Below are 21,458 nucleotides of genomic sequence, written 5' to 3'. Positions count from 1 at the left end.
GTTTTTGGTGATGAATGTGGTGCGAAGGACAGGGCGGGGGGCAGGTTATCAGCGTCACGGGCACCGGGCTGGCCAGAGGCGGGGCCTGGTTTGGGATGGGGAAGAAAAGGTCCCGTTTACGCCAGGCCCGCCTCGGCCGCGTCCCTGCTGCTGTCGGGAGCTGCCCGGCGGTGCCGCCGTGAGAGCAGACCGGGAAAACGGCATTCCCGTTTTCCTGCTCCGGAAGTGACGCGGCCCGGCAGCGCCGCGGACGGTTCCCTGTGGCGGGGCGAGATGGCGGCGCCCGGAGCCCCGGTGACCGTCACCGTCACTTACAGTAAGCGCCCGGGGCAGGGGCAGCGGGCGGGGGCGCATCTCCGGCCGCGGGGGCTGCTCCCGGCCCTTCGCCTCCCCGCTGCCCGCGATCCCCGCCCGGCCCGGAGCGGCACCGGGCGCTGCGGGGCGGGCGGGCCGCGGCCGCGTCGGCGGGGGGGGCGAGCGGAGGGCGGCCGGGGTGGCCGCGGCCTCGGCGGGGCACGGCCCGGCCCCCGTTCCGCCTGGGCTCCATGCCGGCTGCTGCCGTGAGGCTTCGCTCCTTAGTGGCCGCGGCTTCCCAGTGTCTCCTCCAGCTGGATCGCCGGCGTAGGTGTGCTGCAAGGTTGATAGTGGGAGCAGGTGACAGGGCGGCCTTTGCCGGAGGGCGCAGAGCAGAGGTCGTTTGGGGCCGACGAGGATCATGGGGGGACTGGAGCATCTCTCCTAAAAGGAAGAGCTGAGGGAGCTGGGCCTGTTCTGCCTCGAGGAGAGATGACAGAGGGGACCTCACTGTTGTGCATAAATATGTAAAGGGAGGACGCCAAGAAGATGGAGCCTTCTCAGTGGTGCTGAGCAATAGGACAAGAAGCAATGGGCAGAAACTGATGCACAGGAAGTTTTACCTGAATATGAGGAAGAACTTCTTTACTGTGGGGGTGACTGCACTCTGGTGCAGGTTGCCCAGAGAGGTTGTGGAGTCTCGCTCACTGGAGATGTTCAAGAACTGTCAGGACACAGTCCTGTGCCATGTGCTGTAGGATGACCCTGCTGGAGCAGGGAAGTTGGACCAAATGACCCACTGTTGTCCTTGCAACCTGACCCATTCTGTGATTCTGTTGTTTTGGTAATCTTGACTTAGATGAAATATATTGCTGAAGTCAGCACTGCATAATAAAAGCAGGTGCTACCCAGTAGGCTTTCTTCTGGTTTGTTGAAGGGACTTGGATGTTTGCAGCTAGTGAGCTACAAGACTGCAACAGAGAGCGGTTTCTTCAGTAGGACAGGTGGGTGCTGGTGCTGACCTGATGGAATGGGTCACTCAAAGGCCAGCTGACACAGTTGGGCTTTTTTCCTCCCTCAAAAACAGGAGGAGGGAGAAGAAAGTGGAGGCAAAGATGGGCTTGTATCTATAAATAGATATAAAACGGTACTGCAAAGGGATGAGAATACCTTGGACTCTGCAGTTCTTAAAAATAAGATGGGAAGCACCATAGTTAGATTTTGAAGTGGATCTAGGCGAGACAGTAGGAGGAATGAAGAAGATAGTAAAGTATTAAATCAGCAAGGTATTCTGCTTAAACCTAGTAATATTTTAATTGGATTAGTTTTTAAAATTATTGATAGTAAATTCTGCCTTTGTTCGTTTTGCACTGTGTTGGTCATGTTCTTTCTATCTCTAGAGCTTATTGTTTATTTCTGCTTGCTCATTCGTCTTTTCAAATTGTGTTTCAAATTGTTTTGTTCAAAGGTTTCCTTTATCTCCTGGTAGTTTTATTTAAGTCTTTGGTGAGGAATTTTGTAGAATAATCTGTTTGAATCATCATGATTCATGTGCTAACTGGTGCCTTCAGAGAGCTCCATTTGATCTGAGGGGTTTTCATTTTGCAAAGATGTCAGTAATTTAATGATACTGACATTTATAATTCCAACATCTTGCTGTTTGCCAACAGCCTGCTTGTCTGAGGATGTTTTTGTCTTCCCATTTGTTTTTTTTTACCTGCTAATTACTTTGTCATTAATAGACAGCAGATAGAAGCCTTTGTTCAGCTTGGGCTTCATCTGTCTGAGTTACACCTGCAGCTGTCACATGCTGCTTGACCACTTTGCGCAAAACATTTTTAGTAAAGTTTTGTGTGCAGGAGTGAAAGTGGGGAAAGATGGAAATTAGGGCTGAAAAATACAGCGACAGTAATGTGTGTGACTTGACAATCTGCAAGTGTGGTGGGCAGACCCTGGCTGGACATCAGATGCCCACCAAAGCCACTCTGTCGCTCCCCTCCTCAGCTGGGCAGGGGACAGAAAATACAGCAAAAGGCTCCTGGGTTGAGAGAAGGGCAGGGAGAGAATGCTCACCAGGTCATGGGCAAAACAGACTTGACGCAGGGAAATGCAGTTTATTAACATTCAAATCAGAGTAGAACAATGAGAACTAAAAGAGAAAAAACTACTTTCTCCCCTGGGCGTTAACTTTCCTCCTCAGTTCTCTAACTCCTCCTGCCTGACCACTGCAGGGGAATGTGGGCTGCAGTCAGTTCATCACACTTTGCTGCTCCTTCCTCTTCAGGAGGAGGACTCCTCACACTCTTCCCCTGCTCCAGCATGGGTTCCTCTCATGGATTGCAGTCATTCAGGAGCAGACTGCTCCAGTGTGAGTCCCCCACAGGGTGACAAGTCCTGCCAGCAAGCCTGCTCCAGTGTGGGCTCCTTTCTCCCTGGGTCTACAAGTCCTTGCAAGGAGCCTGCTCCAGCACAGGCTTCCCACAGGGTCACAGCCTTCTCTTAGGCATCCACCTGCTCTGGTGTGGTGATCATCCGCAGGCTGCAGATGGATCTCTGCCTCTACAGGCTGCAGGGGCACAGCTGCTTCACCATGGTCTTCACCATGGGCTGCAGGGGAATCTCAGCTCCAGCACCTGGAGCACCTCCTGCCCTTTCTTCTGCACTGACCTTGGTGAGTGCAGGCTGTTTCTGTCACCCGTTCTCACTCCTCTCTGTGGTTGCAGTTGGTGATGCACAGGTTTGTTTTTACTCTTAGCTACATTGTCGAAGAGGTGCTTCCACCATGGCTGATGGGCTCAGCCGTGGTAAGCAGTGTGTGTGTCTGTCCTGGAGCCAGCTGGCGTTGGCTCTGTTGGACACAGGGAGAGCTTCCAGCAGCTTCTCACAGAAACCCCCCCTGTGGCCCCCGGTACCAAAACCTTGCCATGCAAACCCAATACAGCAAGAAAATGAATTGACCTGTTTCTTAAAATATATTTATGCTTTAAAAAAAATAAGTATTTTGGAATTTTGCAGTAGTGCTTACTTCAAATTAGTGTTGTAATTTACTGAAGCAAGCTGAGAAGCTGTGATACCAGTTCTAACCCATGAGTTGTTTTTTTATGGTGATTTCACTCTGCTGTGAATTTACAGTAAAATTTGTTTACAGTCTCCCCAAAGTGGTACTCATAATTTGTAATTAAACTAGTTATTTTGTTAGACAAACTTGATCTGTTTTTTTCCTCAGTTAATATTTTTTTTTTTCTCTCAACTGCTTGCTGGCAGAGCCCTTATACAAAGCAGTTGTGTATATCAAAATGACCTTTTGAAATATACTGAGGTTGTGTTTTGTGGTTTGTTTTTTTTTTCCCCAAAACAAACTAGTAAGAAGGGCAGTTCATGAAAAATGCTTGGGTGAGAGGGGCATAATGTGATTTTAAGCTTAAAATTGTCTTGGAATAACAAATTTTGTTAGAGCTTTAAAATTTTTGAGACTACAATGTCACTTGTCATGTGACTGTGGGAGGCTGGAGCATTTTAAAATCAACTTTTCTGGTACTCTCCTTTGTAAAAGATACATGTACTTTAAATTATGGTGTGAGAATAGTTTTCCTTCTGGTATGTGTTAAGTTCTCTCTTCCTGCAGAGTAAAAAATACCTGTTTTGATTTCCCTTGCAGCCAGTGGTGGTTGATTCCTGTGAGTGCTTTGAGACTGACAGACCTTAAGTGTGTGGGAGCAGAGGGTTGTAGAAAGGGTCTGTTGCAAAGCAGAGATTAATAGGCATACTCCTTTTTTCCCCCTGAGAGCTACCTCCTGTTTGCATGCAAGTAATCATAGGGAGTCTGAATAGGATGCTCTGTAAGTGGAAGGTGACAGATAAGCTGGGACTTCTCCAAGTGGTTATGTCTGCTTATCAGCAGTTCATGGGGAGAAATAGTTTTTGCACTCTGAGAATTCTCTCTGGTTGGTGGTGGAGATGAAATGGGGTCGACAATGATTGTTTGTTTCTTGTGTTTGAGAAGAAGGGAGCAAAGGAAGTGATAAATTGTCTCAGATACCAAAGACTCATGACATCAGAAGTTCCTACAAGTAGGAAATGGGATACATCAGGAAGGTGTGGGCTTTCATGCTTTAGCTTGTAGGATGTCTGGACACCATCTGTACTTTTAGAAAGAGATAAGGAACAATATTTAGCAGGAGCTGAATTATGGCAGTAAAAAACACCTGATCAAACTCTTCAGGTTATTCCAGTGCAACCCAAAATTTTCAGCTGAGGTCAGTCACTTCAAGAGGAAGGAAGTGTAGTAGAATAAATTGATTGAAAAGTATGGTTCTACATGAGAACCTGTGATTTGAGAACTTTCTGTATTAATGGTAATAAATATTAGAGATGGATTTTCTCTGTAATATTTTCAGGTTACAGTAAGTATTACTGTTACTGTTTTTCTACTAGGTAATGAAAAACACAGTATTCAAGTTGCTTCTCAACAAGAAGATGGTGAACCTACACTACAAGACATGGCTGTACTTATTGAACAAGTCACTGGAGTGCCAGTTCCTTTTCAGAAACTGATATACAAAGGTAACTTATAAATCTGCCATGATCTGTACAGATGATGAGCTTTCATCGTAGTCACTTTCAGGTGTCCATGTTTTGAATGTCTTCAAAAAGACATTCTTATGCCACTAACTGTACTTTAACTATTTTTTTTCCTCTCTCATTCTTCATTTAGGAAAGTCTCTGAAAGAATTGGAACAACCATTATCAGCACTTGGTGTTAAAAATGGTTGCAAAGTCATGTTGATTGGGAAAAGGGTAAGCATTGCCTTTGGACCTTTTTTCCCCCTTAAACTGTCATCATTTTTGTCAGTAAGTCAGCTGCTGAACACATAAAGAAGCTGTAGCATTAACCTAATCTTGTATACCTATCCACAAAGTTGAGTTCAATCTCATGTTACACTGCAAATAAGTGCAGTTTGGACTTCTCTGAAATTACATTATTGACTGGCTTCTGCTTTACATTATTGACAAGACTCTGCCTAATCTGTGGTCAGTGCTCATGAACCTTCTGTGTACTGCTGACCTTATCTGCTCATCTTATTTTTCTGGTTTAAAAAACGCTTCCCCAGTTGTAGCTACTGTGTCTTGATTGTCTGGGTTATTTCTGGGGAAATGATTTGTGGCTGGCTTTGCAAGTCGAGGATGAGGTAATAATCTCATTATGTAAATGTTGCCTATACTTTAGAAATGATAAGTTTACAAAAAGAAAAAAAATTTGCACTTTTCCTTTTCCCTTCAAATTAATCTCATTATAATAATACATTGCTGATTTAGCTGTATTTGTAATTAAGCTTTGGAAGAAGCTTATTTGGTAGGTATTGAAATATGGAAAGAATAGCCACAGTGTAGTGTGTGTTCTAAACCATCAGAAGCCTTTATGTCTGTGTCAGCACTGCTGCTTTTTAGCTGCATTGTATCTTTATTTGTCCCTTAGTTGTGAATGTTGTACTTTTGAATACACAGAATAGTCCAGAAGAAGAGGCTGAATTAAAGAAGTTAAAAGATTTGGAGAAGTCAGTGGAGCAAATAGCTAATAAATTAGAGGAAGTTAATAAAGAGTTCACAAGTATCCAGAAGGTATGCCAGTTTTGTATCACTTTACATCTTTGCAAAGCAGTTTTGTAGGTGTATCTATTTAAAAAAACCCAAACAAAACAGTTTGAAGGTTTTGAGTAGTCAGTAATAGGCCACCCCTCTAAATGTCCAAGAGTCAGTAATAATTCTTAATGAATTTCAAATGCCATATATGAGTTTGCAAAGTAGAGACATGGCACTGTTCAGAAAAAGGTAAATATTGTTTCATAGGGGATAAGTTATATTCTTTATATCTGGAAAAACATAGAGTTCTCTCAAAGTCCAAAGAAGAAGGTCTATTACTTGTTTATCATTTAAGTAAACCTAACAGATTTACCATGTCAAGAATTGATAACATACAGAAGAATACAGATTAAGATTAGAGTCCCTATTATGCTTGAAAATACAGAAACAGTACAAGATGTTTTCTCCTGTTGTGGATTGACAGATTTTCTAAGGTGAGTATTGTGTAGGGTGTGGGATAATTTTGTTTATTTCTTCTTCAGGGATTTTTAGCAAAGGATCTCCAAGCAGAAGCACTAAAACAGCTGGACAAGAGGATAAAAGGAACTGCAGAGCAGTTCATGAAGACCCTTGAACAGATTGATGCCATTGTAAGTAACTAACCACAGAAGAGGTCAAATCCCAACAGAAACTTACTTGATATTTTCATGTACTAAAAATTGAATTTGACTTTGAAAATTGGATAATCCCTTTGCTCATTTTTTTCTTTAATATGCAATACTTGACCCTGTATGTTTCCAAAAGACTACCTGGCGGCCTCTCTTTCTAAATGGTGCCAGTAATGCCTGTGTATGAATTCCCATTCTACAGAAGAGTTTCAATTGGGACAGCAGCCCATGAAGACTAGGTGAAATGGGTATCCTTTGCTCAAGTTTTGTCCTTTTTTTGCTTCTTGGCAAACTTTCATGGTACAGTATAGGTCTGGGGAAAAAAAACCAAACAATGAGATACACTTCATATTTTATACCACAGAGGAACAAGGAGGTCCTGCAGACTGAAGGATTTTCTGGTCAGTCATATGTGGACTGACAGTACTTTTATGTGAGATACCTGCATATTGAGGACTGTGTTCTTTCAAGAAAGTATATACTGGTATATATATACTGGGTATATCCAAGTGCTTCACAGTCATTAGTGGATCATAACCTTACATTACATTTCCAGACTATAATATACATCTTTCTGTATCATGTAGTAGCTGAGAGCTAGATGAGAATAAGGGTCTTGTACAGAGATAAAGAGAAGATACCCTGGTTGTGGCAATCTCCTTATTCTGTTTCTCTGTCTGCTGATCATTCTCTGTAAGCTCCATTATGTAATTACATTGCATATTAAGGATATTGTAAGATCCTGCTCTGAAGGAAAAGTGCTGCTTTTCTTTGGTAGTGGTGTTTTTGGGTCTCCTCCTTGGTACAGGAGATTATTTATTGGATTTTTTTTTAAAAAGATGCCATGCAAATACCTGTAACTGGTGAAATAAATGTAGTTTAATTGATAGACACTTTGAAAAGCTCAACAGTAGACTAAATCAAAGACTAATAATTTGAATTGGCCATCATCAAATGCTATGTAATACGGATGTGTTCCTAGGAATAGTGGGAAGCTTAATAACTAATTTCCTGCTTTTGCATTGTGAGTGTATGATGATAACCTAGTCTTTGCTGTTTGTTAGAGCTAACAGTTCTAAATACTTCTTTAAAAAAAATTGCTGTGTTCTGAGTATTTTGGAGTCTTCAAATTTCTGTTTCCTTCTGTGCCTCATATGGAGAATATGCTGACAGTTACTGAATGCTGTTAGACATAAAGACTTCATATAACTGATTTCCTGTATGAAGTGGCAGATTTACTATGTGTTGTCATGGAAATATCAATAAGATGACAACTGTCTCAATTGGATGGCATTAAAGCTTGTTTCTGACCCCTTCAATTTTTGATACCAAATCCTATTTAGAAAAAACCTCAGTACTTGTATTTGGGTGTGCAGTTCTGGAACCCAGCAGGCAGCCTTGTAAAACTGTTTCACTGCTTCCTGATTAATCCAAACTCAATTTCCCAAGATTGCTTTTAACTCTGTTATTTTCTGTGTGGTTTAAACAGCAACCATGCTGTGATGTATCACCTTACCCAAAATACTCTGAACAGTACTGGACAAGGGATTTTAGGTCTAGTACAATGTTTTAGAAGACTTATAATCAGTGACTTGGTGTTTAGGTTGGGAAATAATGGAGTCCCTGTGCTTTGTTTCTTGACGTTTTGTTTCTTGAAGTTTTGTTTCTTGAGAAAGTGGAGCAGTCAGGGTGTTAATTTCTCTGTTTTCTTTTTGTCTCTGAATTTCGAGTCTTTTACTCAGAGTTGGGATTGAAATGCAGGAAACACCAGGCTTTTCTTCTAATTGTTGTTTATTATTTTCTTATCTGTAGCACAGCTGCACTGGATGTGTCTCTTAGTTAACAAGGTGGAAGATGGCCCTGAGTTCTAACTTCCAAGGCCATTTAAAGTACAAATCAACCAATTATGAAATGCTAAGTAATATGTTTTTATTTATAATCCAATAACTATCTATTCATGACCTGCAGCGAGGGTTTTTTGACCCAATACCAGAACAGCCAGATTTGTGCAGAAGAAGGTGAAAAGATGATGAACAAATTCACACCCAAAGTCCTCCATATTGTTACATATATATATATTATTATATCCCAGAAACCTAAATTCTCTAAACCCAGGGTTCCAACATCAGAGCTAAGACTAAAATTATAATTAATATCTTTCAAAATCCATAATAATTGTTTGTCACTTTATTGTATAAGAGCCTATGACATTGAAAAGTCTTTGTTTTTTTGTTTAAATAAATGAGGGTTTGGATTACTGGTGATTGCAGTTACACTGCACATATTTGTTTCTTTTAATATACAAAGCTGGCTGTGAGATTTGTCATGACTACTGGACTTCTGTGAAATCTTGCAGATGAAGTACATGTAGGTGGAATCTTTACATAAAATGTGGGAGTTCAGTGTGCTGGTATTACACCAGGTCAGACGAACAGGCCACCAACTGAGGCAGTACTCAGCTGTACTGTGGTTGCAGTATCTGGAGGCAGCAGTACAGAATGGTAATGAGGGGTGTGTATGAACAATAAATGGGTTCCACTGGAGTAAAAAATGGCAAATAGAAATGCAAAGCAGTAAAATATTTTATCTGTATTGTAGAATTGGTTTATACAAGTAATTAGCGTTCTTTTCGGCAGCCAAGTAAAGGCTGGTTCTGACACATCTGTTAAATGCTATTGAACATGTAGAGGTGCTGTTGATTCTGTCAACAGCATGTTAAAAAATTCAGAGGGGAAAAATGTGACTGACTGAGAAGAATGGATGATGCATTGTAGAAGTGGAACATACCAGCAGCCTCACACTATAAATGTTCCAGTTTTTTCCTTTGGCAGAATTGTCAAAGCTCATTAGAGTGTCTCAGCTGCTGTGTGTTACTTGGATCACTCAAAACTATACAGCTTGGTACAAAATGAGATTTGGTTGGTTACAGAGAGCTAAGGGTGAGGAAGCCTGCATATTGTTTTCTCTCTATTCTAGGAGTATCACTCTCTTACTGGTAGCAGATGAGCTCATTAGTTAGAGGAGCTGAGTTTGGAATTAAATATTTTTTATTTACAATTAAATACTTTTAATTGTGTTCAACAATTGTGAATTTAAAAGACGGGATTTGGAAGGTGGAGAAGTAAGTTTATAGTCATACAGTGGTGGGGTGTGAGAGAAAAAATACAGTGTTGTCACCCCCAGAGGTGTGAAAGAAAAGTCTTGAAGGGATTCTTTTGGGTAGAGCATCTGTAACAAGCATTTTAACATAAATGTGTTTAAACAGCTACTGCTTTCACTGCTCCTAAGATTGTAAGATTTTCGGAGCATCTTACAAATTTTTGATATTGTGACACAGTCAGACATTGCCATAAACTACAGATCTTAGAGGTTTTCTTCAGGAAGAATGCAGTTGAGTCTTGTTCAACAGTTGAAGATACGTATGTGCATTAGCAGAATTGCTATTTATTTAATCAGTTAAAACATGTGGTCCAGGGTAGAAGTCAAAATACACTGCTTACTACAAATTTCAGTGAGAAGAACACAGGAAATGCTTTACTTGGTCATCTGGCTCAGGTTTTTAAATATCTGAAAAGCTTTTTCAAGAAAAAAGGGAAAGTTTTTCTGACAGCAGTAGGAAGATTTAAACCCACAGTCATGAACAGAATGTACTTGTGAACCAGCTCTAGTTTACATTCACACACCAATATCGCAGTGTGAGCACTCACTTTGTCCTCAAGATGGTCTCCTATTAAATGGCCGATTTTTTTAATCTAGAAAGACAATATTGCAGAGAACAGATTGTTCTAATGACTGAAAAAAGCTTTCTCTTCTGAAATACAAGTCACTGATTTTGTTAACATAAGTTCACGAGAAATCTCTCAAATTGCATCTATCGATCTGGGTGTTACTGACTCATAATTATGCTCTGTTGGCCCATCCTCCTTACCTGAGGATTTTTTTAAATTATAGTTCCTCTGTAGAACTTACTTAAATTACCATTCTGTTCTGATGAAATTTAATGGTCTCCTTGTCTCTGCTATATTTGTCATTGGGTAAATCAATACCAAATTAACATTTCAAGGATTAAAAGAAAGAAGCATTCTGGAGAAAACCCCATCCTTGTGCCTGTAACAAACATTTCCCAGACATCTGGGAAGTTTTTCCAGTTAAAATGAGAACCTATTACTAAACTTTTTGAATTTATCTGGATCAATTAAAATGTGATAAGTGTTTCTTACTATAATTCTTTAATATCTTAGCATGAGTTGTAAACATGAAATCAGAGCTTCAGAGGAAGGTATTTCTGAAGCTCAAGGAGCACTGCCATGTGAAAGGGAAGGTTTTCTTCAACCCTTCCTGTTTGATTTGTGTGTTGGTGGCCCAGGCTAGCTGAGACCCTTGTGCCCCCCAGTCTATCAGCATCCTCTTATGGCGACCCTTCCCTGAGCAGTCCACTTGATCCGAGGGTAGTTCAGCTGACTTGCTTGGGGTCACATGCAAACAGAGAGGCCACCCTCCTGGGCCTCCACACCTTTAATCGGTCTGCTCGTGCCCCAGGCAAGATTCAGGGACAAATGCCAACAGCATAAGAGGGACTTCCTCCTGGGTATCCATAGTCAAATATTTACCTGCTGCCAGTGACTGTAAGTGCCCTTGAAGGACTCACTCTAACAGTTTGTGGAATAGCACTCCTTTATTAATACAACAGAAAGCTGTGACAGGATTGCTGGTGATAGTATCTGGTTGCAAAACCGTACTTAAAGCAATATACTAACCAGTGCTAATCCCCAGTAATGGAGTCTTCCCTGTTTTTACACCATTTTAAACTTACTTTTATACTATTTTTATGTTTAGGTGGAGCTAAAGTGACTCTAGCCATGCATCATGTTCAGTGGGGGGTTGGTTGTGCTTTGGAGGTGGGTAATGTCAGCATTGCATCTGAGGTGACCTTTAGGCTGCAGCTATACATTAGTATTGCATCTCAGGGAGACTTTGGGATGGAGGTGGGCATTGTGATCTTGCCACAGTTGCTGGTTCAACAGCAGGAAATCTTTTTCCTTCCTTGGGTGCCAGCTGTTACGTGGCTTACCAGCTACAAGGTACCACCACATTCCCCCTCTTGCAAGGATTTGGACAGACCCTGGCCATGCTGTCTGCAGTCCACTGTCTCTCTAGGCCCCCTTAGCCTGTATTGTGTATGGGAAGTCGGGCATGCTGAGTGCATTCCATCCAGGGAGTAGCAACCACATTTTCTCCCTATAATTTTCCATATTGTTATACCTGGGTTGGTAACTTTCCACCCTGCTCCATCCTCCATTTCATCCCCCCTTAGCCTGTATGCTGATTACAGATTTTGTAGCTTCTCAGTTTTCTTGAATTTTACCCTGGGACTTTTCCCTACAAGCATAAAAATACTGTCATCCCTCAGTGAGGGCAGAATTCTTAGCTACCACTGCTGCATTAAGAAAACCCATTGGCAAGTGCTGCCATTTAATAATTGTTTTTAAAGAAACTAGTCTACCTGTCCAGTTTACTAATTAGTATAAGAAGGGCTGGTACTCAAGAAAACCTATAAAATATTATTTGTTCATTTGGATTTTTGAATGAACCTAATGAAAAAGCTTTTTGTTAGACGGATGGAGTGTCAATAAAAATCCTTTTTTGCAACTGATTAGAGTTGATGCCATATGTAGCAGAGTGGTTTTTTTTTTTTTTTTAAACCATTTGATAACAACCCCAAAATATTTCTAGGTATTACTGCTAGTGACATCCATTGTGGAAGAGTGCCTGTGTTTATAATAGTGTCACTTTGGTTCTGATAAGATAGCCATAAATAATAAATTTTACTAGCTTTCTTTTGTTTATTGATTGACTACACTGCTCTAGAGTAGGTTCAGGCATCAGATACTATGTACTGGGATCTGTGGTTTAGGAACCAAAAGAGGAGAACCAAAAGACATGGTGGCAACACTAAACTTAAAAATTGTTACTGGAAGCAGTGCCAGAACAAATGGAACTTGAGCAGAGCTTAAGGTGGCGTTCTGTGGCAAGGGAGGTGGTTTTACTAAGAGATCAGCTGGGAGAGGGGACAGAAATTAAAGAGAGTCTGCATTCCCTAAGAAGCAGCGCTCAGGAATGCTGGATTCTTAGTTAAAAGAACACTCAAGAACAGAGAGAATCTACAGGCAGGAAAATACAGACATTTTTTACTGTGTAAACGGTGGTTGGTTTGAGGATTTCTTGTATAAAATGTGAGTTATGTGCATACAAGAGATGAGTCTTTGAGGCTGTAATGTGTGAGAGCCTGCAGTGCATCTTGCCAGTTTATCATGGAGTATAATCATAGAATAGCTAGGGTTGGAAGGCACCTTTAATGTTCATCTTGTCCAACCTCCTGGCAATGCCATCCCATGACTCCAGTGATGGATTTGTCCTACCAAGTTTCAGTAATGGAACTAGGTTGTAGCTTTCTACTCCAGCCATCAAGCTGTTAGGGACCAAGAGGGAAACACCACTGAAGTACCTCTGAAGAGTTAAGGAGTGTTCCCATAGGAAGGTGACACACGGCTGACAGCCCAGCTGAAGTGCCTCACACCAGCACACACAGCATGGGCAACCAACAGGAGGAGTAGAAACCATTTGTCTGAACAATAAAAGAAAACAGCAGCATTTTTTGATTGTTACAAAAGTTTATGTATCTAAACCTCCCAGCTGGGCTCACATTTTGGCTGAAATGAAACAGATTAGGTTAGGGAAACCTCTCTTCTTGATCTGGAGTTAGGCTGGAAAATAAAAGGTAAACTAGTGTGAAACTCCCAAGATTTTTATGCATCTTCACCAGTGAGAATGCAGTGTTTCTAAGAATGTTAACATAAACTTTATATAATGATAATCATCTATACAGATGTTTTTACCTGTTTAAAAAAATACCATAAACCTGAGCACCATTCCCCAGCAACAACCCCAATTTCACATAGCTCAAAAAGGACAAAGCATGTAACACTTGCCAGGATGACATACATGAACATAATGGGTGGAAGGAGTACAGAAAATGATGCAGTTTGAATTAAATTAAAAGCTGACATCATGTAGCACTTCACATCTGTTGCCTTCCATGATTACTTTGCAGAGATGATCAGATGTACAGCTTAGACTGGCAATGGCTGTATTACTAATGATACATTCTAATGATGGCAAGTAATTGAGTTAATGTATTTGTAAGAAATTTGTTCATGTTACAATCTCTGAAAACAATACTGAAAATGAAGCTTGGCCAAATGGCTAACACAACACAGTAGAAAAAGCAGTGTGTGTATTCTGTTGCTGTGTATTCCCTAAAGGCACATGGTAGATTTGCTGGCTTGGTTCTTTGCAGTCACCATGCTGCATTCCTGACTTTTTAGTGACTTTTTCTTACATATTCTTTCCTGCGTAATCATCCTCACTGAGCAGGCATGGCATTTTCAGGATGCCTATTCAGAGGATTCTTTGATAATTCCAGTTTTTGCTATAAGTCTAACATGTTAATTTCAGCATTAAGCTGCATCAACCTGTTTGCTTATTTTACTGCAGAATCTGCCAGAGAATTTCAGTGATTGCAAACTGAAGAAGAAGGGGTTGGTGAAGAGGGTCCAGGTGAGTTTTCTTGGTTTGTTTCTGATGGGGTTTTTTCCTTTTTTTTCCCTCCATAAATGCTGGGCACATGTATACCAAGAGTTTGTGAAAATGAGCTGCTTATATTTTTTCAGTGTTTGTTCTTATATTGGTATTTCGTATGACCTCCCTTTGAGAGGTATTTAATAGCTTTATAGAACAGCTCACAAAATACAGATTTTCATAGTTCATGCTGTTTTCAGATAATGTTTGTCATTTACATTGGTGGTTCGTCTTATGGCTGCCTGATGATGTGAAGTACTTCTGATAACTTGTAAAGACACCAGGACTGATCATTCCTCCTTTTTTTGAATCTTGGTGGACTGGAGTAATGACTGAGGTCTGGGCACAAGGATGCAGTCAGCTGTAACTTCTGCTGACCTACTCCTGACCTTGCCAGAGGTGTTCTTTGGAGAATTTAGCTTCTATTGCAATGTACCAACTTTCTATGGAGAGTAGGTCTTTCAGATCTGTACAGAAGAGCAGCTGTGCTGGGGATGGAGGGTTTAATTGCTTTTCTATTGTATGATGCTTGTAAATTCCTAGACATTGTTTCCTTAGAGACCTTGAATTAAAGGTTTGTTAATAAATACTGGAATTCACCCCCTGCCACTCAAACTTACATAAATGAATGATAATGATACTTGTTTTACTGGATTTCTTTGTATTGTGCTAGCTTCAGTGCCAGGTTGGGCTCCTAAAAATTGTTTGTGGAAGTACCTTGCATTCATATATAGAGTTGAAAGATTTTGCCTTTTACTGTAACCTTATTAAATACTTCCCATTGGTGTTTCACAAGTTTTTTAGAATAGCCATCTATTATAGAGGAAGGCCTACCGGGAAGTACTTTGTAGGAGAAATGGTTTTAGTTACAGCTTTAGGGACAAAGCAGTTGGTACTCAGTTACTGAGATAAGTTCAGGTAATGCAAATGGAAACAAAGGTGGTTGCTGGTGTAGCTGTGTTATGTGGGGTTCCGAACATGCTCTTAATTCCATGTGCCTAACCAAGGCAGCAAAACTTGTAATAGACTGGTGGCTGTTCTCAGCTTTGTGGAAGCTACTGGGTCTCCACCCTTGGGTGAAGTTACAGCAGAAGTAAGTGGGGCTTTGTGTAAGAACTGCTGTTAAAGCATAAAATGGACTCTGTTGAGCAGAGATTGGAATTATTGATGTGCTTTTGTAGGCACAGCATTATGCAGCTGTGGGTTTTGAACCCTTTGAGGACTGCAGAAGAATCCTAAGAGGTTTCAGACCAGAGCTGTCAACAGCAGTTTGTTTTTCCAGAGCAAGAGCAGGAGAACAGTGGCAAGTTACGCTTATCATTCTTGAGTATCCATGAAAGCCAGGGGGAGCTATTAACTGCCTTTTACTGCTGGCAGTCACACATCTTCCTGTGTGGGGAGATAAATATAAAACAGTAGCAGCCAGCAACTGCAGTTGTTACCACCTTCACTTTTTCATCACTCAAGTTCTTACAGACATGAGCTGATGACAGCTCAAGGGATTGGTTGGAAACAGATGATTCAAAGCAGTGTGATGGTTGAGGAACATTCACATGGCACAACAATTTGCTGCTTTAGAAGGAGAGCGCTTTCTTAGTATCACTTAAATGTAAATAACATGAAGTATCTGGTTTGACTGTCGGAGTCTGGTGCAGACATAGCAAAATCAAAGGCAAGACATGAATAGCTAATGGGAGAATCCTACTCAGAAAGTGCAATATAGTTACATACCTTAGGATTGGCCTAAAACAATTTATTGGCTTAAAGTGCTGGTGTGTTGTGCTGTGTACAGGATGAGCAAAGTGACCAGGGGCTGCTGGCTCCTAAATGCTCTCTGTGTGTTGCTCTACTTGTGAGAACTTGTGGGCAGGTTCTAAGAAAGCTTAAGGTGCTGTGGACTGCCCTTTCTGGAAAGGAGCCTTCTGTCTTTTGAGGAACACCAGCTACTTACTGATAAAGATGAGTATTCAGTGATGTCTTTTAGTCTTAAGAAATAGAAAAGGTCTTGGTTTCATGAAAGCTTGTTTTAAATTTGACTGAGCAGGTTTGTCCCTCCCAGCCTTGGCCTCTGAAGAACACGTTTTAGAAAGGAGCTTAAAAGTCATGTTCCAAACTGAATGAAGCACTAACTTGTCTGAACCTTTACGTTTCTTGCTATTGTTTATGAACTTTGGAACAACTGAAAGGACTGGTGATGATGTGCAGCCATGCTATTGCCTTATCCAATGTCATGTTTCTGTTGAATTCTGGGTAAATGCAGGTGTGGATAAACTATTACCAAACCAACTGGAAAATGGTTGTTGAGTTGACATCTTCAAATTCATGATAGAAACTGCAGTTTCAGTTCTTCAGAAGCACCTCCCACTGCCAAATAGTGTCTCCAATAACATTTGTTTGTTTCTTATTCTCAGGTTTTTCTTGCCCAGTGTGATACCATTGAGGGGAATATTGGTCAAGAAATGGACAAGCTACAGTCAAAGAATTTGGCACTGGCAGAATGAGGCATCGCCTTACATAATTAGGAAACATAATTGCTCTATGAGCAAGAAGAAGAGTTTGCTCTTTGTTTTGGAGCACATATCCAGCTTCCTTTTTTTTTTTTCCCCAAAGCCCAGTCTGTTAGACTGGTACCAGTCAATCATTTCTTGCTTGTTGTCTTGTTTGCCGCTTGGTTAGAACTATTATTTTGAAAAGAAAATCCTTCCTGAAGAATGGCAGAACTAATCTTTGTGATGAATTGTGTATCTTATGGACAATAAGATAGTTTAGTTAACTAAGTTATGAAGTTTTCAATGGTGGGCAATTTTGTCTGATATATCTTTGAATTTATTTACAGCTCGAATCAAAGAAGGTCTATAATCGTACAAATGCCATAAGTTGCAGTTGTAGGACTTCAGCTTGACTGAAAAAGGCAAACTGAGACAACATCTGGGAAAGTTGAACATTCTAGTAGACAGTTCAGAGCAATAAAAAACCCTACGCATTTGTATCTACTTAATGTTTGTATGCATTTATAAATATAAGAAAGCTTGACTATAAGGGAGTCGTACCTATTTTAGCCTTAAATTGTCATAATAAATGGAATGTACTGTAACATGTATGGTACTTAATTTTGAGTGGTGCTTTAAGTTGTTACTGAGCTCCTTGATACAGACGTATGTTTTTTACATAGATTTCTGATGTACTGTGGTTTTTATAGATTATTCGTATTTTTATTATTTGTGTTCTGTCTTGAGTTATGTTGAGAAATGAAATGAGATTACTCATGCTGCTCAAATACCAAGGGTTCAGTTCAAGCAAGGTATAACTAAGGAGCTATTTTGAAAGATTTTTTTAATACTTTTTTCTGATTTTACTGAATTCACGATGCTATATTTAATGGGAAAATGCAGTGATTGTTTCCAGTATGTTAAGGCAATCAGTGAATTTTTATAACGTGTTGCAAAGAGACACTGCTTTATTTTAGCAATGCCATCTGTGTGAGGGTTATGACTGATGCTGGCAGTGCCGTGCTTAACCTTCTCTGTTAGGTGAGACGTCAGCTTTTGCAGGAGACAGAAACTTTGAGTGGGTGCAGCCAACTTGGCAGTGGTTGCTCAGAGGCTCTGACCAGACTGTGGAGCGTGTCAGCCTGTAGGTAACATAAATGTATAGCAGCTGCTTTTTCACTGATGCTCCTTATTGGGAGGTCAGCCAGATACACAGCAGCTGGCAAAGCAGGGACTGGTAGGGGGCCTCTTTCTGTGCAAGAAATAAAGCTCTTTCATCCCAAATGAGTCAGACTGAGAATGTTTAGAATTGGCCCTTAGGTAGTGAGCCGTTCTCCATATGTTTTAAGGTTAGCTGTCCTTTCAAGATAAAAATAGGAAATGTATGTAAAAAGATCTTAACTTCTAGTAAGTTATAAAACTTAAATAATACCTGAAGTGTTTTTATTACAGTATTGTCTTTGATGTTCGTAATTGGAGGAACTTTTTTTTTTTTTTAGTGAAAAATGCCATTGAACAAATGAAGTGATAGTTGTGCATTAGAAAGGGTCATTTGTATTCTAAAAATGCTGGTTGACCATACCAAGATTTGACTTACCATGTTTTTTGCTGTTAACCAGTTACTACAACCTTACATTTTTTTCCTTATGAAATTCTCTTATCAGCATCTGTGAAGGATTTCATGGTCTAAACTCCTAGGAACCTTATCTATCATGTTAGGATATGGTATGGTAGGACTGTGGAAGTTTATTTCTAGGCTAACTAGTCTGGTCATGCTGCATTTTCCCAGCACTTTAAGGTTAAGAGGAGGAAGCATTGGTTGTAGTAATTTTTGTGAAGCCCTGCCCAACCTGTGGCTGCTTCTCGACCAGGTTCAGCTGACTGTTAAACCACCAGCAACACTTGCCTAATTCAGGGAATGCAAAATCAACCACTTTCCTGTGCTGGAAAGGATCTTCACCCTCCTAAATGTGGGTTCTCTAATGCGTTGAGCTTTCACAGGTACAATAAGCAAGTATCCTCCTGTGCCCATGGAGAGAACTGGGAGCTGTGGTCATGGCTAGGACTGTGTCCATTTCTGCTGTTCCTGTGCAGTTCTCTCTCGGGTGAGAACACTTACAGGCAGATATTGTCTTCCCAGCACTCTTTCTCAGAAATTGCTGCTTCCTTAGATGTGCTTATGTGAGTACATCCTCAGCCTGTCTCAGAGCAAGGTGGATTAACTTTAGAATGTTCCATAGCAGATCTTTTGATGATCTGGTACTTTGAGGCAAAGAGAGTGATGGTGAACCTCTCCCACCAGCACATCTGTACTCAGTAGAGGGTGGGTGTCCTGAGCCACATCTACCTTGCAGTATTAAGTCGTTTGGTTTCTAGGACAAGAGTATGTGTATGAAGACCAACTTCTGCAGTGTAAATTTTTTGTCTTCCAAATATAAAAATGAGTTGATTTGTTTTGGGAAACAGATGGTTATATTTAGAGTTATCCAAGACATTCTAGAGCAAATTGACTTTTATACTTAGTTTTGGAGAGGGGAGTCGTAAACTTTTTTTTTTTGTCATAATAGCCTTAAATTCAGTAAAAGCAAGCGTCTGTGCTTTTGAAAAGTGCAGCAGACTGCAATTGTGGGAGGAAGGGGAAGGAAGAGGAAATTTTAAATATTCTTCAGAATTTGTAAATATAAATAATCAAGCTTAAACTATAATCTCACTGATTCTGTAGTCCAGGTGTACTGTGATACCTGTTTTGCTACTGAATCATTTCCTCAGCCCAACCATCTGCTGTGGTCACGTCAAAATGGAAGTTACTCCCTTTTGCCTTAGTTGCACTTACCCATTGTCTTCCTCCAGTTGCTGTGTTGCTCTGGCTGTGTTTACACACCTTGGACTTGCCATCCTGGCAAAATGTACCACAGGATTTGTCTTTTATCAAAATGGAAATTGAATTGCACATGCCCTTGGCCCATTTTCTCTCCCAGATCCCATGGGCTGGTGTGAGATGAACCAAACCTGACATTCAGGGAACTGTGGAGTCTGGAGCCATGGGATGGGTTGCTCTCCGGAAACAGCACAAAATTATAGTGGCATCCTCTGTGACCAAGTCCTCTGGAAGGTAATGTCGCTGTAAGCCTGGAGCAACACTTTTTGACTTCTAATGGACACTTGTGGAGCACTTGACACCGTGGAAGTTGGCACTAGATTTTTTTTTTTTTGTTAACTTACATTATTGTACTATGATAAATGAAAAGATAAAAATAAAACACAGAAAGTTGTCTGCTGTCCTTGGTCATGTTGTAGTCACTACATTCTGTATTTGGGCTGTATTTTAGCAGGGGAAGGTGCCCACTGCTCTCGCTGGTGCTGCCGTGTGCGCTGTGCAGGGCAGCGGGAGGCACTGGGAGCATTCTCTGGGCGAGCGGGGTCTCCCGAAGGGCACCGTGATTTGGGGCCTCGAGCGTTCCCTGAATTGGCAACGAGACAGAGCTTTAAAAAAGCTGGGTTGATGGTTTTGTTTTGTGTGTGTGTGGGGGGGGGGTTGTTTTCTTAAGAGCACTTTACACAGTTGTGTTGCACGCTGTGCGCGGGAACAGGTTGTCCAGAGAGGGTGTGCTCTTCCTCACTGGCGATACTGAAGAACCGTGTGAACACAATCCTGTGCCATGGGCTGTAGGATGACCCTGCTTGGGCAGGCAGGTTGGACCAGATGACCCACTGTGGTCACTTCCAACCCGACCCACTATGATTCTGTGGTTTCTGCATGTGGATGTATGGGATGTACTGTTTCTTATTTTTTACTTATTTGTGTGGTTTAGCGTGAGAGCTGGGGTTTCAGGCGCTTTGTTCAGAGACGTGTCCCACAGCTGGACTGATGTGTCTGCCGAGTTCTGGTGCGGCTCCAAAGGCTTAGCTAAGAAACATCCCGCTGGCGGCGGCGGCGGCAGATCCACCCCTCCTCCGGCCCCCCCTCCGGCCCCCCCTCCAGCCCCCCCTCCAGCCCCCCCTCCAGCCCCCCCTCCAGCCCCTCCTCCAGCCCCCCCTCCAGCCTCTCCTCCAGCCCCTCCTCCAGCCCCTCCTCCAGCCCCCCCTCCAGCCCCCCCTCCAGCCCCCCCTCCAGCCCCTCCTCCAGCCCCTCCTCCAGCCCCCCCTCCAGCCCCTCCTCCAGCCCCCCCTCCAGCCCCTCCTCCAGCCCCTCCTCCAGCCCCCCCTCCAGCCCCTCCTCCAGCCCCTCCTCCAGCCCCTCCTCCAGCCCCTCCTCCAGCCCCCCCTCCAGCCCCTCCTCCAGCCCCTCCTCCAGCCCCTCCTCCAGCCCCTCCTCCAGCCCCTCCTCCAGCCCCCCCTCCAGCCCCTCCTCCAGCCCCTCCTCCAGCCCCTCCTCCAGCCCCTCCTCCAGCCCCTCCTCCAGCCCCTCCTCCAGCCCCTCCTCCAGCCCCCCCTCCAGCCCCTCCTCCAGCCTCTCCTCCAGCCCCTCCTCCAGCCCCTCCTCCAGCCCCCCCTCCAGCCCCCCCTCCAGCCCCTCCTCCAGCCCCTCCTCCAGCCTCTCCTCCAGCCCCCCCTCCAGCCCCCCCTCCAGCCCCTCCTCCAGCCCCTCCTCCAGCCCCTCCTCCAGCCCCCCCTCCAGCCCCTCCTCCAGCCCCCCCTCCAGCCCCTCCTCCAGCCCCTCCTCCAGCCCCCCTCCAGCCCCTCCTCCAGCCCCTCCTCCAGCCCCTCCTCCAGCCCCTCCTCCAGCCCCTCCTCCAGCCCCTCCTCCAGCCCCCCCTCCAGCCCCTCCTCCAGCCTCTCCTCCAGCCCC

At 42.6% G+C, this 21,458-nt stretch overlaps 1 protein-coding gene across 2 annotated transcripts; it reads left to right on the top strand.

Moving 5' to 3' along the window:
- The first annotated feature begins 64 nt into the window (after positions 1–64).
- On the top strand, positions 65–19,950 carry BAG1 (BAG cochaperone 1). Of its 2 annotated transcripts, XM_032119481.1 has the most exons (7): positions 65–316; positions 4,729–4,857; positions 5,009–5,091; positions 5,800–5,913; positions 6,417–6,524; positions 14,097–14,159; positions 16,592–19,950. In XM_032119481.1, exons 1-7 carry the CDS (start codon positions 274–276, stop codon positions 16,679–16,681), a joined length of 630 nt encoding a protein of 209 aa, XP_031975372.1. In that variant the 5' UTR covers positions 65–273; the 3' UTR covers positions 16,682–19,950. The 2 variants fall into 2 exon arrangements, with proteins under 2 accessions (XP_031975372.1, XP_031975382.1); XM_032119491.1 differs by lacking the exon at positions 5,800–5,913.
- Positions 19,951–21,458: the final 1,508 nt, after the last annotated feature.

This window comes from Corvus moneduloides, chromosome 1 (genome assembly GCF_009650955.1).
Source record: "Corvus moneduloides isolate bCorMon1 chromosome 1, bCorMon1.pri, whole genome shotgun sequence".
NCBI lineage: Eukaryota > Metazoa > Chordata > Aves > Passeriformes > Corvidae > Corvus > Corvus moneduloides.
This window is presented reverse-complemented; position numbering and strand designations above follow the sequence as displayed.

Coding starts and splice junctions, on each gene's coding strand:
- BAG1 (XM_032119481.1), top strand. CDS start 274: ATGGCGGCGCCCGGAGCCCCGGTGACCGTCACCGTCACTTACA. Junction 6,525..14,096: donor TTGAACAGATTGATGCCATT/GTAAGTAACTAA, acceptor ATTTTACTGCAG/AATCTGCCAGAGAATTTCAG. Junction 14,160..16,591: donor GGTTGGTGAAGAGGGTCCAG/GTGAGTTTTCTT, acceptor TCTTATTCTCAG/GTTTTTCTTGCCCAGTGTGA.